This window comes from Hippocampus comes, unplaced genomic scaffold, assembly GCF_001891065.2.
Source record: "Hippocampus comes isolate QL1 unplaced genomic scaffold, H_comes_QL1_v1.1 scaffold180, whole genome shotgun sequence".
Lineage (NCBI taxonomy): Eukaryota > Metazoa > Chordata > Actinopteri > Syngnathiformes > Syngnathidae > Hippocampus > Hippocampus comes.
Window position 1 is genome coordinate 1,128,974 of NW_017805076.1, and position 16,619 is coordinate 1,145,592.

A 16,619-nucleotide genomic window follows, 5' to 3' on the forward strand; every position below is an offset into this window, starting at 1 on the left:
ATCTGTGTTTTTCCCTTTTGGGCCAAATAAATTTTTTCCGACAACTGTCTTGTCCACGGCGTATTTTATTCGTTCCACTGGGGTTTAGCAGGTGTGTTTATAAAGAGACGAAAATTGTTTGGGGACTATCCCCCACGTTCTAGTTGAGATGGTATAACCCAAGAGGCAAAATGATGCTTGCTACTGTTGTTGCGAGTTGCCATTCGTTCTACTAAACCATTAGTCATCATGTCTTCTGTCGTTATTACACAAACAAAAATCTCTTTACTGTTACTAGTGTTAGTGCCTCAATATGGCTACGCTCGTGAAAGCAATACAACGAACTCAAACGCGTCTTCGTTCAATGTTGTCAACTAATATCCGGATTAATTTTATGCAAATTTTCCTCAATTCTCCGGAGAAGTTTTCATAAAAATTTGAAAAACCCGGAATTCCGGAAAATCCGGAGGACTTTCATCTCTGATATAAGTAATTTCTTGGCTGTCGAGCAACGATAAATTCACCCAGGAAGAATAAAAAAACTCAGAACAGAGCCAAGAAGCGTTCTCAAGTTGAGAAAGAAAATAAAGTAAATGGTAATTCTACATCAAAAATGGGTCTGAATGAGGGGAGTTTGAATTTTTTTTTTTTTTCAATATCAGGTGAAATTGATGATCACGAGTCTGAGACTCGTGATCTGATTGGCTCTTGAAACCTGACTGTGCCCGTTCACTTACAGCGCACAGGGGCCTGCTCTGTTTAATCTGAAGGCAGCGAGCAAGTTTAATTTACCTGGCAACGCAAGCTAGCTGAAATAATATAAATAATTTCTCAAGTCCTTGGCCTTGGCCTTGCCTCGGAAAATTTTCCAAGGCCTTGGCCTCGGAGGCAAGTCCTTGGCCTTGGCCTTGGCCTCGGGTTGCCGGTCCTTGGACACAACAGTGAGATATATATATATAAAAATTCCTATCGTCCAAACCACTGACGTGCAGGCATTAGTTGGGGCGCTTTTATTTTGAAGGTAGCCAACGCCGCTTGCTGGCGGCAAATTACCGTAATGCACAGTAAACACAATCGCAGTGGTGACTCACTTGACTTCAATTTTGCGAGTGGAGGCTGGTTTGACCGCAGTGTCGAAAGAAGGGTGAAAGCCTTTCTCTATGTTGGTTCAGGCGCACTTCAACAACCTACATTTTTTTGGAAACCTGGTCCCCCTCCCTCCCTTCCCTCAGAAGCCATGTACTGGTTCCATTTCAGGAAATAAAAGATGGTCATTCAGATTACAATAGCTATGTTTGACAAAGCGTGTGTGTGAGTGCGTGTGTATATGTTTGTTTTCTACCAAGACGTAGGTATTAGGCCGAGTTAAACAGCGAATCTCATCGAGACAGCGTTGTAATTTTAGGACATAGATTCCGTCACCCCCCGCCCCCAATAAAAAGCATTTTCAGAATGTCGACAGCTCAACACTGAATTCGACGGTATCCTGCTGAATGTTTGCATGCTTCCAACTCGCAGATTATACAATGGAACACATAGATCGACAGACGTAGTTGGGGGAAAAAAAGAAGAAAAAAAACCTAAACCCACCTGTACGTGTTTCTTCAGACGCTTGCCGATATAAGATTAAAAGATGCTGGGGCCAAACGCTCCAACCGCATTTAGCCACTTGAATGTCAAGGCGAAAGTAAACACGCCGTGTCACGTGACAGACATTTTTTGCCCGTTTGAATGAGGTGCGTTTGGTTTTGGACCTGCGTAGCTTGGGCGAGTGGAACTCTGTTGTCAGCGTGATTTCGATTCGAAACGTGGGATTTATGAAGAGGAAAAATAAATACCATACATCAGTAAATAAAATACAAGTGAATTATTAAGTATGTCACACGCATTGATAGTCTCACATCAAGCGACGCATCTCAAGGATAACGTCAACTTTCAACAGGTACTTGATGGCGGGGACGTTTTTTACAGTAGTGCTTCAATTCTCATGTACATTCCAGTGATACTAACAGGCCAATACCAGGGCGTGGCTTGAGTGCAGAAGATAGGGGGAGGTCCAAGCGGTCTCTTATTTAAAAGCAACCTTGTTACCAAGCGCAACACAAGATCTTAACTTTGCTTGTTGAGCAGACTCAGCCGGCAAGTCCAACGAAACTGTCATGTCAAAATCAGACAGAGTTGTGTTGGTTCTGGGTGGAGCCGGGACAGTTGGCTCTGGAATAGTCAAAGCCCTACTGGATAAAGGTAAGATCGACACAGCTGACTTACTGTTTCTGTACACTACGGTGACGGTGTATGATAGGATGTTAAATATATAATTATATTAATATAGTACATTATTTATAAAAAATATAACTAATAACATTGTGTAGTGTGGAAAAAAATCTGTATCGAAGCCTATGTGACTAATCAGCAAAAAATGTAAATGTATCAGCACTGTTTTGGCTCGGCTGAGGTAAAGTTACATTTGATTCGTGATTAAAAACAATTAGATTTAATATTCGCTACAGTTTTACAATTTATTTTAAATCGAAAACATCATAAATTCTGCAAATACGTTTCTGTTGTGACTGACAGCTCTGACAATCGTTAAGGTCGGGGATGGGCAACTTAAATGATGCAGAGGCCCACAAATTTTCAAAAGCTCTACTGGGGAGATGGGGGAGCGGGCGTAGGTGGGAGGTCACCAGGACCACTTACTAACCTGAGGTTTGACAAAATTGTCAATTATAATATGTGCGTATGTCAAGATTTTTACTTAAAGCATTGCCAGAGTAAACTAAAGATATGGGAGCACCAGTGTCAGTTGATGTTAATTCAGTCATTTAAATTTGTAGGGAATAAAAAAAGCAGATCACAGAAATGCTACAAAACATGTAATTACAATTGGCAACTTTCTGACTTTAAGAATCACTAAAAGGCATCAAGAAAGAAAAATTTGGTAGTCAGTCTTTAGACCAGGGGTGCCAAACTCATTTTTGTCACCGGCCACATTGTAATGACCGTTTCCCTTGGAGGGGCGTTATGACTGTGAAAACATATAAAGAAGTCAAGAATAATGGCTCATTCAACAATTGTTTAAGTTAGTGGAATGAGGCATTTGGGAACAAGAAAATGCTTACAATATCTCACCTATTTATTACACGAGAAGTTGATTTTTTTTTTTGTCAGATTTTAGCAATCATTGTATAAGTTGACAGGTTTGATTCGCTTTCGTGGGCCACAGAAAATTGAATTGAATTGAATTGAATACAACTTTATTGTCAAATGTGCTGTACGTATGTGTAACATACAAAATGATACGGCGGGCCAGATCTGGCCCCAGGGCCTAGAGTTCAACACCTGTGGTTTAGAACAAGCAGAGGAGAAAAACATATGCAATCACTCAATTTTGAGGAAAAAAAATCATGAGAGGGATAAAAACCAAATAGTATTTTGTTGCAACACCTCTGGCTTTTACAACAGCTCGCAGTCCCCGAGGCATAGACTTCATGAGTGATAAACAGTACTCTTCATCAATATGACTCCTACTTTATCTGATTGCTATTGCTAGATCAACTTAGCAGGTTGGAGACTTACCATGGACCTGTTTCTTCAACTTCAACCAAAGATTTTCAGTTGGATTGAGATCTGGATAATTTTCAGGCCACAACATTGACTTTATGTCTTTCTATCAAGATTGTTTTCACAGTTTTTGCTGTATGGCTAGATACATTAGCATCTTGAAAAATGTCATCATCCACAAACATTCTTTCAATTAATAGGACAACTGTCCAAAATGTTTACGTAAACTATTCAAGATGTAATAGCAGCCCCTGTGCCTTGACCTGACATGAAGTAGAGGTAAGATCTTAAGCCCGAGCCCAACCTGACCCGACCCAAAATTCGGGTCGGGTCGGGCCTAAAATGTCAGTCATTGCTTCGGGTCGGGTTGGGCCGGGCTTCTCTCTCGCTGACTTTTTTTTAATAAATATACCTGTATGTTTAGTGTGCTGAGGCGTTTCGAGGCCGTGAATAGTTTTGGCCACGAGAGATCGTGGTTCCCAAAAAAAAAAAAAGTCATCTCATCACAACACGTACTGTACTAAACTCTTGCAATGACAATTCAAAGCACTCCTTCCTGTCTCTGTCTATTATCCACCCGTCATTGTTCTTCTTTGTCTCTCTGCTTCTCTCTCTTCAAGTGCCACGCTAGATTCTTCAGAACGTACTGCTGCTATGGTTTATAGCCCAATTTTCAACCCGTCAAAAGGACAGATGGCCTTAAATTTTTTCTGACAACTCTTAAAAAAAATCTGTCAATGATGGAAAACTGTCGGTTAATGTGCCCTCTGCAGAAACAGAAATATATAAGATGTAAATGTTTATACAGTCTTGTTTAACTTAGATTTCGTTACAAAAGACAGTCTTTAATTTGTTATCATAAATCACCCCTCCTCCTCCCGAGTCCTCACAAATAAAATATGAAATTTAGTGTTTGCTTCAGGTTCGGGCCTGCAAATCAAGTTAATTGGTCGGGATCGGGTCGGGTTGGGCTTTAATAACCGCGGGCCGGGTCAGGTCGGGCTGGATTTTTTAGGCCCGATCTTACCTCTAACATGAAGCCCCGTATCGTCAATGACTGTGGGAATGTTCAGATTGTCCTTAGGCAGTTCTCTTCATGAATCCCATTGGAATGGCACCAAACAAAAGTTCCAGCATCATCAACTTGCCCAATGCCAATGGTTCTGAAATAGTGGGGCCCCCCCAGGGGGGCGCGAGGCTCCGTCAGGGGGGGGCACGTTTGACCTTGGGGAACATGCTTTTTTATTTAGATTTTTTTTTACTGTCCTAGAATAAAGTGCAGTTGCATCTCCACTACGTTAGGAGGCAGTGGCGCTCTCATTGGCAGAGTTTGCGCGGGGAGCATTCGAAGGGAGGAACTATGACGAGGCGTATGTAGCGCTCGGCTTCAGTGTAACTACGGAGGGAGACGAGGAAATATCGGTGTGCTTACTACTGTGTCTAAATGTTGGTAGCGGACAGCCTGAAGCCAAATAAATTAAGGTGTGACTTGAAGACATTACACCCCAATCAGGCTGATAAGCCGCTTGAGTTTTTTCAGCAAAAATGTGCCGAATATTGCCAACAATCATGCCGCTTTGTGACTGCTATTTCAGTTAACTAAAATACAAGTCCCGGTTACACATTGAGCAGGAGCCGAGAGTTGCTGTGTCCTGCTTCAAACCTCGCTTCGTAAAGCGGTGCATTGAAAACGTGCACATTGTAGCCATTAATCCAGACATAATCTTTGATTAAAAAAAAATGAGCAAGTTATTTTATATACTTTTGTTTTGCAGGTTAAAGTTTTTTTTTTTTATATTGTGCTCCTCAGTTAATGTTGGTGATCAGTTTGAATGCATTATTATGTATTTATTTTATTTAATTTTGTTTTTCAGTATCCAATGGTTTGTTTGACATGGGCAGTCAAAAATGTTTACAGTTTAATTCAGGATTTAATTAAATTTTTGAATTTCAGATGCACTTTGAATCTTTTCTGGTTCAGTTAATAAAGCTATTCTTTGGTGTAAGTTGGTCCATATTTCTTTCTTTTATATTCTCGTGTAGGTTAAGGGGGGGCGCGAGATGTTTTCTTCTTCCTAGGGGGGGCATGACAGAAAATAATTGAGAAGCACTGCCCAATGCAGATTTGCGATTCAGTACTGAATATGACTTTCATCCAATGAACGACAGTCCACAATTGCTTTTCCTTAGCCCATTGTTGCCTATTTAGGTGTTAATGATGGCTTTCATTTAGCTTTAGTTTTCTGTATGCAAATCCCATTTCCATTTCTTGTAGTTCAGTCAGAGACATTAGCCCTGTTCACACGGCACACATTTGGTCCGACGCTGCACCGAAATATTTTGTTGCGATATATTTTACACCGGAGCAAATTTTGTGGAGCGGTCACACGTGCAAAGCCGCTGAGCGTGACAGCTCCGGCGCAGCGTCGGAGCAGCTCCACTTGCGGTCACACGTGCAGTTTCTGCTGCGGACCAAAGCGACAGGAATGCGGAAGTAAAACAGATTCGGGTCGGGCTTCTCTCTCGCGGACTTTTATTTACTTTTCTTTTAATAAATATTATGGCGGACACTATTCTGTCCTTGTTCAGAATAGATCCACTTGTCGGCAGTCGTGGAATAAAGACGTGTTTACAGTCAATCGTGTGTGCTCCTTGTGACTGCCACAATGTATGTTTTAAAAAATGTATACTAAAACAATGTGTGGATACTAAACTAAGGAATACTTGTTTTAAAACAAACAATTTGGATAAAACAGAGAGAATGCGCTGTAATTTAATTGCTATTTAACTGCTAAACAGGAGCGCGGCCAGCCAGACCAGTGCGCACGTATGTTAATTTCGTTTAAACAATCCTATAGAAATAATTTCAGATATCTTTACCTATTTATTTCACTTGAATTATTCTATTTAAAGCCTAGTAAGCCACAAGATTTATCTGCGTAATTAAGCAAATGCACATCGAGATTTCTCTTTGCCTGTCCTCTTATTCTGTATTTCAGCGTTATTTCGTTGTGCAAATGCATTGCACGGCTGGGCTTCGTCTGTGTCGCTGGCCCCCTCGTCACTGTCGACCGGGGTCGGATTCCGTGCATCTGGTAGCGAGCGTAGCGAGGCCACTCCCCCGCAAGCGAGCATTTGCTCTGGAGCAAATTTAACCCAGCTGCGTTCACACGTGCACATTTGTTCCGGCGTAGCGTCGCAAACGAGCATTTGCTCTGGAGCAAATTTTTAAACCACCTCCCTGAGGTGGATCAAATTTGGTCCGGTATAAGCTCTTTAGTGGAGCTACGTCGGAGCAAATGTGCACGTGTGAACGTTCGACTGGATCTGTTTCGGCGCAGCGTCGGACCAAACGTTGCCGTGTGAACGGCGCTATTGATTCCAGTTTCTTTCCATTTGTTCCTCATTTTTTGCTTTTCATTTTCTTTTTTCAAGACATACTGCTTTAAGTTTTCTTTCTTGACTCTTTGATATTGTCTTTGGTCTGTTACTGTGCTTGGCTTTCACAACCTTCCCATGCTGTGTGTATTTGGTCTAGGTTTTCAAGTCAGAGTTCAAGATGATGCACAGCACAGTCAGCCCTGTTACAAATTTTTAATGATATCTTCCAGGCAAATGAAACTGGAGATTGTGTGTGTCTTGTTTTGTTGGATCTAACTGCAACATTCAATACAGTGGACTACAGTATTCTGCTGGCCTGTTTGCAGCATCAGGTGTTCATTAGTGGTAGTGCTCTAGTCGATTAGATCCTATTTGGCTGACAGAAAATTTTGTGTTAGTCTAGGTTAGTCTGAGTCCCACTCTGCCCCTCTGCCGTAGGGTGTTTCACAGGGTTCTATTTTGGAGCCCCTGCTGTTTTCACTGTATTTGCCGCCCTTAGATTCCATCCTAAGACACCATGGTATTTCCTTCCACTGCTATGCTGGTGACAGTGAGATCTATGTCCCCCTGAGCAAAAAGTATGCATTCTCCTGAAGACCACTTTTGTCCAGTCTCGAGGAAATGGAAGCGTGGATCTCACTGAATTTCTTAAATTTCAATGAAAAGAAAATAGAATGTATGGTGTTTGGTCCCAGTGGCCATTGTACATCCCACCTTGTTGACCTGGGCACTCTAGCATCTTATCTAAAGCAAACAGTCTCGAACTTTGGTTTTAAATTGGATAGTGATTTTAAATTGTACTGGCAAATCAGTGCTGTTGTTAAATCCAGCTAACCTTCCTTTCTCAGTAGCACTTAGAAATTGTAATCCATGCCTTCAGTACTTCTCGCATAGATTACTGTCATACACTTTATTTTGGAATCAGTCAATCCTCCCTCGAGCATCTCCAGTTGGTCCAAAATGCTGCTGCTCGCCTCCTAACTGGAGCTCGTAAGAGGGAGCAAACAACCACAAGTCTGGCTTATCTTCACTGGCTCCCAGTACATTTTAGAGTTCATTATATCTGCTCCCCAGGATATATATGTGCAGTCCGTCATTCAACAGGCCAACAACATTCTCGATAATCCTTCTCACGTGCTGCACTCCCAATTCGAGCTCCTACATTCGCGAAGGAGGTACAGGACCCTTCTCTGCAAATTAAACCGATACAAAAACTCATTCATACCGCAGGCTATCAACCTAATTAACAAACAACTAGAGGAAGGCAGACAGACAAGCAAGAGGACATGAGGGCAGTGTGGAGTGTGCATATGACTGTGATGTACCGTCCATTGTGTGTAGAGTATATATCGTTCGGTACTGTATGTATTGTCCAATGTATGTGGTGTAGCGTATGTGTTTGTATTGTTCAATGCATGTAGCAGCAAGGAGGGCATGTCCTCCGAGACAAGTTTCTCCTATGGGAGACCAAATAAAAAGTCTAATCAAAATCCAATCATTATAAGATACTTCTATTTGTTTTCAAATCATTAAATGGCCACGAACCTATCTTACCTCTCTGAGCTCGTCGACCCCTATGCACCTGTCAGGTGCCTCAAGTCTGCCGATCAGATCAACTGAAGGTGCAGAGGACCAAGCTGAGCCTCCAAGGGGATCGAGCCTTTTCTGTTCCCTCTGGAATGACCTTCCATGAAATATTTGGCAAGCCTCCCTCCAGTCCATTTTTAAAACTCGTTTGAAGACACATCTTTATTCTTTGGCTTTCGACCCAATACGAGACTGAGACTGTTCTATAGTTTTCTGGTGTCTACTGTATGAGTTTGTATCATCAGTTTGTTTTTTTTAATTTACGGTTTTCACTTTCTTTTGTTCTGCGATTGGCTGGCAACCGGTTCAGGGTGTCCCCCGGCCTACTGCCCGAAGATGGCTGGGATAGGCTCTAGCACCCGCTGCGACACTTGTGAGGATAAAGCAGATCGGAAAATTGATGGATGGGCTTTCTGTGGTTGTTGTATTATTGTCATTTTATGTTATATGCAAAGTGCTTTGTTTCAGCTGCAGCTGTTGTTAATTATGATATACAGTATAAATAAAGTTGTCTTGTATATAAGTGGCAGCACAGTGGTCTAGTTCAGAGGTCCAGGGTTTGGTTTCCGGGCTCCGGCCTTCTGAGTGGCGTTTGCATGTTTTCCCTGTGCTTGTGTGGGTTTTCTCTGGGTACTCCAGTCTTCAACCACATTACAAAAACATGTATGGTTGGTTAATTGGACACTGCCAAGGTGCAACTGTCAGTGTGAATGGTTGTTCATCTATGTGTGCCATGCGATTGGGTGGCAACAAGTTTAGGGTGTACCCGCCTACTGCCCGAAGACAGCTGGGATAGGCTCCAGCCGCCCGCGACCCTTGTGAGGATAAGTGGATCAGATAATGGCTGGATGGATGTACTGTATATAGGTTTTAGACACAGCTGACTATGAACAACATCTATTCCAACATTGTGTGAAGATTTACCTTTTTTAGATTGATAATCTTTTTCGTTGTTTCAATTCACATTTCTTGTGTTTGAGCCATGATCAAGTCAAGTCAAGTCAAGTCAGCTTCATTGTCAAATATGCTCTACGTGCAACATACAGCACAGATGAAATTTCTTTCCTCTCAACCATTGTGCAACCACAAGAGAGAGAGGAGCTGCTGCGGGTACCCGTGCGGCCATCAACAGAACGGTTAACATAAAATAACAAAATAATACAACACATAAGAAACAGACAGTCATACAATCTTAACCACTTTTTCTGCATACACTTTGTCGTTTGAAGTAGTTATAGATGAAAGAGGAGAGAATCAAAGTGTCCTTTCACTAGTGGCTCAAAGACGTCACGCTGAAAATGTGCACACATCTGCTACAAGCTAAGTTTGAAAGCAAACAAGAAGATGTAAATCCGCTTCAATTCCAAGCGGCGACTGCCAGTTCCACATACGCATCTGCGCTCTGTGCGGGCACTTCTTTGTTCTCATCATCGGCTCCACAAGCCATCCAGCCGCAGACTGTCCAACAGCACCAATATTTCCGCTGAACAAAGGGCTGTGAAAAATGCTGCCCGTTACAGGCGCAAAAAACACAAGCGCCCCGGGGTTGTCAAATGGCGCCAACATTCCTCCCAATCAAAATCAGTGCTGGTACACGCGTGCTGCCGAGAAGCACACCAAGCACAGATTCTTCTCCTTTGACGAACGTCGTGGCCAAAAAAATGCTGAAAACAATCCACATCAGGTCCACATGACGCAACAACAAACAAAATGATTCATGTCAGTACAGTTGGTGCAACAGTTGTACAAGGTGTTTGGGAATGGACATTTAGTTTGGGAATGGAAATTTACATGGGGATTCAAGATTAGTATGTCCCATTAGGCCCCACACTATGTCGTTAAAGATCCTCATTACAAGTTAACTTTACCATCTATGGTTTCAAATTTCACAATTTCCTTTTAAAAGGTCAAAAGCATTTATAAAACTATTCAATCAAGCAAAACTAGAGAGCACTTTTCATCAAGAAATTTTAACTCCAAAGTGCTTTACAGGGACTTCCGCTCTTGTAACACAAGTCAAGTCATGGACAGTACGTTGTCATCGCGAGATCATTTGAGCATCCTGGCTCCCTCATACTGGTCAGTGGACTCAATCATTTCCACTCTCTCATCGACGAATGACGACACACATGTAGACTATTCTACAAGAGGGAATAAAAACTCCAATGAGGAGGGATCTATTCTCCATATTAGTCGGACTTATTATTTTACAGCACTTTGTCACAGCTGCAGTTGTTGTTGAAGTACTCTGGAAATTAAGTTGGGTTGAGAATGTGTGAATGTGTGTCTAAGTGTTTTTGTTGTTGTTAATTACTGCAGGTTTCAAAGTTGCGGTAATCTCGAGAGACAGCAACCGGCTGGAGAGACTCACATCATTCATCTCTGCCAACACGAAAGACAGCCTCATCACAATTGTAGGTGACGTGGGTGAGTTATGCAAGTGATTTTTCAAGTAAACCCATCCTTATTTGTTGATGTTTTTGGTACTATATTTTTTAGGACCTAGACTAGAGTAACGTTCATGGGTAAATAAAAAAAAATTATGAGAAACGTAAAAAAAAAAAAAAAAAATCCATAACTGTACTTTTTTATGTCTAGATCACTTTCTGAATAAAGTGCAAAACTGACACTTGTGGGTGGCCCACTGGTTAGCGCGTCGACCTCACAGTGCAGAGGTTGTGGGTTCGATCCTGGCTCTGGCCTTCCTGTGTGGAGTTTGCATGTTCTCCCCGGGCCTGCGTGGGTTTTCTCCTGGTACTCTGGTTTCCTCCCACATTCCAAAAACATGCATGGCAAGCTGATTGAACACTCTAAATTATCCCTAGGCGTGTGTGAAAAAGTAACTTTTCACTCCTTTGAAGCACAAAAATGTGCTTGCAGCATACACAGCTGATCTACCCCGAAGCCTTGAGTTCAAATGAATACAAAGATTTTGATGGCTGTGCAGCAGTGCACACAGGAGAGAAAGATAAACCTAAGTATCAATCAATAGCAATTATTTAGATCAACTACATAAGGCTTTTTTCAACTCACTGACTGTTCTAAACTTGTTTGGCACAGTGATGATTATAATTTTTTAACTTCATACAGACAGAGGTGGTAAATATCACCATATGTACTTAAATAGAAGTACAGATTCTTTGTGACTTTGTGCTACAAAAGATTCGCATTAAAGTAGAAGGACAAGAGATGCGAGGAAATCATGTTCTGTATGGGCAAGTCCCAAGTCTTACCCTTCAAGTTTTAAGCAAATTAGTGGGGGGGAAAAAATCTTGCCCGTCAAGTCGAGTCCCCACTAAATGTCAAGCAAGCCAAGTCTGCCAAGTTTTGTGTGATGTTTGCAGAAGTGCAGGGAGGCAGGGCAGTATGATTACTACAAGAAGCATGAACAAGGCTTAGGTGACAAATGACAGTAACAGTCTGACACAGACTGACAGAAAACTGTATTGTGGATTGAACTGAGCAGAATACAGGAAATGACATTGGTGAGAATTTCGAGTCTAATTGTGTTGCAAAATCATTAGACTGCTGCCACAGATCAATTAAACACGAAAAGTCCATTTTACAGGCGATGAGGAGCTAATGGACAAGAAACTCAGTGTCCTGAGTGACCAGGTGATGAGAAGTCCGCAACCTATGCCAGTGCTCCCAGGTTGAAGCATTGTGCTATCTGACTGGACTTAGTCTGGCTAACACTGTGATTGACTCCAGATACCATTTTTTGAGTAAAAGTAAAAAGTCAGAAAATTAAATACTCAAGAAGAGTACAATCCATCCATTTTCTAATCCGTTTATCCTCACAAGGGTCGCGGGCGTGATGGAGTCTATCCCAGCTGTCTTCGGGCAGTAGGTGGGATACACTCTGAATTGGTTGCCAGCCAATCGCTGGGCACACATAGACCAACAAGAAAAGTACAAATACCTGCAAAATGTACTTAAGTACAACAAAGAAGAATATGTACTTAGTTTTTCCCTCGATGTCAGAAGTGGTTCACTGCTACATGAGGTCTTGATTAAATTGGTCTACTTTTGAATTTAAAACAAACCTGACCTTGCAAACATGCGAAAGAGCCTCATTCAAGGGGCTCGTAAACTATGCCCATGTTTGGACTTCCAGAATGAAGCGGTCCACGTCACCTGCAGGCTCTCTTCTGTGGTGAGTGTCAGTGAATATGTGACAATGTATGCATCAAACTATCATAGAACAACTGAGTGCACACCCTCGGCCATACTACTGAAAGTATAATTATCCTAAAAAAAATAGATGTAAAAATAAAGGATAGAAAAACCTTTATTTGCATCACAATGGAGGTGTAGATTTTCATCACACATTTGACTTTGTTACAGCTGCAGTTGGTAACGTTGCTCCAAAGCTTGTGAAAGTGTTCTGGAGTTGTTCAAGTCACTGTACCCAATTAGGACTACTGAAGTCTTGAAACTGCCCTGAATATGTCTGTCAGGCTCAGAGGTTGGAGTGGAGCAGGCGAAACAGGACCTCCTCAAAAAGGTGGGAAAGATTACAGATGTCATTTCCTCTCTGGGGTTCAGTTGGTGGCAGGGAGGACCTCCACATACCCAGACCCTCAAAGATCTGCACTGGGTAAGTACACACAAAGGAAGTGGTTGAGAAAGAAAAAACTTAATACATATATTTTATTTTTTTCGACTATTTCGGTTTAGTAATTGTGTTTATCTACAGCAGAAATGATCAACCAGTCAATTGCGGTTGACTGGTAGACCATGGACTGCTCCGAAGTTGAAAATGTAATGAAAAATGTTTTCCTGTGTATGCGGGTTGTTGTTGTTGTGATTATTATTACTGTTATTGTTGTTGTTGTTATTATTATTATTATTATTATTATTATTATTATTATTATTATATTTTGCGTTAATGTACACTACAGCCTGTGCACCCAATCAGTCTCACGTCTTAACTTAAGCCACCCTTTGTATGTATACCTCACATCATATCCCTTCAAATACGCTGCTGAGTTGAGTTGGTGGGTTACAATTTTATTTGACTGGTCAGCTCTCTGCGCTCCCAAACTGGAGACATGCTGGCGGCGCGGGTTTGATCCCGACTTGGGTGGACCCTGCAAGAGTACAGAGCCACCACTTACTGATATCCACCTCCAATAGTGGATGAATGCACATCCAGAGCATTCCCCCCCAAAAAAAAAAATGTAGATTGCAAGAGGTTGGCTGCTTGAAAAGTAGGTCTTCGGTCTATCGGATGTTTGATATTTAATATTACTGTTGAGCATTCCCACTTAATAACAAATGTCTTATTTTTCTTTGTGAATCTCCAGGTGATGGAATCTTTACTTTTTAGTACATTTGTGTCATGGAAGGCCTTCTTTCCTTTGGTGAGAGATGATTCCAAATGTACCTACACATTTATCACAGGTGAGAACGCTTGTTTTATATGTGCACGTCAAAGGTTCCATACCATATCTTATCCTATTCATAGAATGTCTCATGGGTTGTGCCAGGTCCATGTTCAAGTACCCTTGAGCAAGATACTTTGACCAGTGCCAGTGGCTCTGGTTGTTGCATCATCAATGGATAAATTAGCTTTCAAGCTCACCTCCATAATATCATGTTCCAGTAATAAGTGTAAAGCACTCTAAGTGCCGAAAGGTAGAAAGCAACTATGTTAGTGAAAACCATTTCCAGAGAAATTAAGCCAATAACTAAGAGGTAAATGTGTGATGCCCACTTTTCCTAATCTGAGATGCCACCTTGTAAAAAGTGATGCACTCCAAAGGTCTTGTGATTGTAGTCTATGTCTACAATGTTTTCACTCTCGAGGTTGATGTCCTGAGGACAGTGTTTATCATGCCTATGTATGTTTGGTCTGCATCACAGGGGGAGCAGGAGAAAAGCTTCTGATGCACGGTACTGGTTTCCTGACTGTCGGAGCTGCCAGTGCCCTGGCCTTCTGCCAGGTCCTACGAGAAGAGTACCCAGAATCACCCTGCAAACTCTACCAAGTGAGACATTAATAGCATCACAGAGAAAAATATAACGGCATACCGTTGGGCATTGCAATTTGATCAATTCTGTTTGTTCGTTTCAAATAGCACAGATGGCATTTCACTATATAGACATTCTGTGGTATAACTGAGGAGTGGCTCAAATTAACTTTCTCAAGTTACAAACAGTTGATTGTTTTTTTTTTTTTTGCTTCGTGTTGTGAGCTAAAATTATTTATCTGCACTCTATTGAATTGATTAAATGAACTGTTTTAAAGTGCTCTATGAATACAGTTGAGTTGAGAAATGTGAGAACTCTTTCGAAGATATGACCATGTGGGTCAGGTTATAGCAGTTCTTTAGTCAAGACCAAGCCGACTACCCAGAGTATCTGGAGAAAACTCACGCAGGCACAGGGAGAACATGCAAACTCCACACAGGAAGGCCACGGGCCGGAATCGAACGCTGCAGCTCTGCACTGTGAGGTGGACGTGCTAACCAGTCGTCCATCGCGCCATCCCTTACCTGGATGAACAAAGGTTATCCATCCATCCATCCATCCATTTTCCCATCCACCCCATCCTCACAAGGGTCGTGGGCGTGCTGGAGCCTATCCCAGCTGTCTTCGGCAGTAGGCGGGGGACACCCTGAACCGGTTGCCAGCCAATCGCAGGGCACACCGAGATGAACAACCATCCATGTTCACACTCACACCTAGGGACAATTTTAAGTGTTGCATTAACCTGCCGTGCATGTTTTTTGAATGCGGGAGGAAACAGAAGTACCCAAAGAAAACCCACGCAGGGACTGGGAGAACATGCAAACTCCACACAGGAAGGCCGGAACCGGAATTGAACACCGAACCTCTGCACTGTGAGGCGGATGTGCTAACCGAGGGCAGCTCGCCCACAAAGCTGCCCTCAATTCTACCCCTGAAATGAAATTAATATTTCATGCAATATAATCAGGGTTTGGCTGAGTTTTTGTCTTTTATGAAAAAAAAAAGATTCGGGCCATTATTTAGAAAGGTGACGATATATTTACTTCCGTAAACACAACACCGCGTGATGCTGTTTTATGTACTTGCTTGTCACTTCATGGAAGCATACTGTTCACATTAGAAGTCGCATTTGTTTTTGTAATTTGAACGAGTACATATAACAAATATTCCAAATGAGGCATTATGCCCTGCAGTGTGAACATAGGCTAAATGAATTCCAGTGATCATATTGATCGAAACCTGCTGTCAGTACCCTTTATTTCCAGTAAATAATTCATGTGTTGCATTCTTCTTCTGTAGTGTGTGTGCTGAACATTGTCTTATTTGGTCTTGGCAGATGAAGATAGACACAGGTGTTGCTACAACGGAGAGAATGACCCCTGGGTACTTGAATCACCTTGACCTGGGTGATGCTGTTGCCAAACTGGTGGAACAACAAAACGCATCTCACGTCGTTTTCACCATCAGATGCCCTGCAGATTTAAAATCTGTCGTCTTGGATGAGAACATTTAAAATTGAGAAACCCCGCCATGTTCTCCCTCTTTTCACACATTTCTAATGGTCTTACTCTCACCTAACTTCCTTGAAATAGAAAAATGCTGCTCGTTGTATCAGCAACTGTTTTGTAATATGTAATAGTTGTCCCAAAAAAATGAAAAGAAATACTCTGAGAAAACCTGAACTCATTATTCTAAAGACTGAAAAAGTTGCACAGTTTATCAGTGTCGGATCTCAGGCAAAGTGGAGATCATTGGTAATACGTCACATCGGATGCAGATGAATCAAGACAAAAACAGTGCAGGGAACTAGAGGTATGTCGCTCAGAAACACAACACAGAGAATCTTGTCATGGCATCCCACATTTATAGCATGAGCATTTGCCTTGAAGTTTAACTACTCAGGTAGTTTTACCTATTTACTGTGAGGAATGAGGACAAACAGAACAACTGATGTAAGTCATACCTGTTAGATACATTTTCAGTCACAACTCTACAAATATTCATGATCAACTGAAACAAAAGACAAAACAAGGCTGAGGTATAACAAGTGTCATTTGTCCAAATACTTTTGCAATAAGGAATTTTATGGGGGTTCTGGTATCAGATCTTGTGTGTTTATTACAAATCGACTC

At 41.8% G+C, this 16,619-nt stretch overlaps 2 protein-coding genes across 3 annotated transcripts in view; one reads left to right on the forward strand and one right to left on the reverse strand.

Annotated features, from left to right (window-relative positions):
• spata2l (spermatogenesis associated 2-like) overlaps nt 1–1,809 on the reverse strand; it is a 19,767-nt gene extending 17,958 nt beyond the window's left edge. The window contains exon 1 of one of the 2 annotated variants that reach the window (XM_019865279.1): nt 1,571–1,809. The gene's annotated coding sequence lies outside the window, so the exon portion shown is untranslated. Of the gene's footprint in view, nt 1–1,569 lie in introns of both variants that reach the window. The other variant, XM_019865278.1, reaches the window with a different exon arrangement.
• A 259-nt stretch (nt 1,810–2,068) lies between these two features.
• Nucleotides 2,069–16,141, forward strand: LOC109513070 (uncharacterized). The gene is made up of 6 exons (XM_019865282.1): nt 2,069–2,223; nt 10,831–10,938; nt 12,972–13,111; nt 13,821–13,917; nt 14,380–14,504; nt 15,824–16,141. The coding sequence occupies exons 1-6, from the start codon at nt 2,139–2,141 to the stop codon at nt 15,998–16,000; spliced, it is 732 nt and encodes a 243-aa protein (XP_019720841.1). The 5' UTR covers nt 2,069–2,138; the 3' UTR covers nt 16,001–16,141.
• The last annotated feature ends 478 nt before the right edge of the window (nt 16,142–16,619 follow it).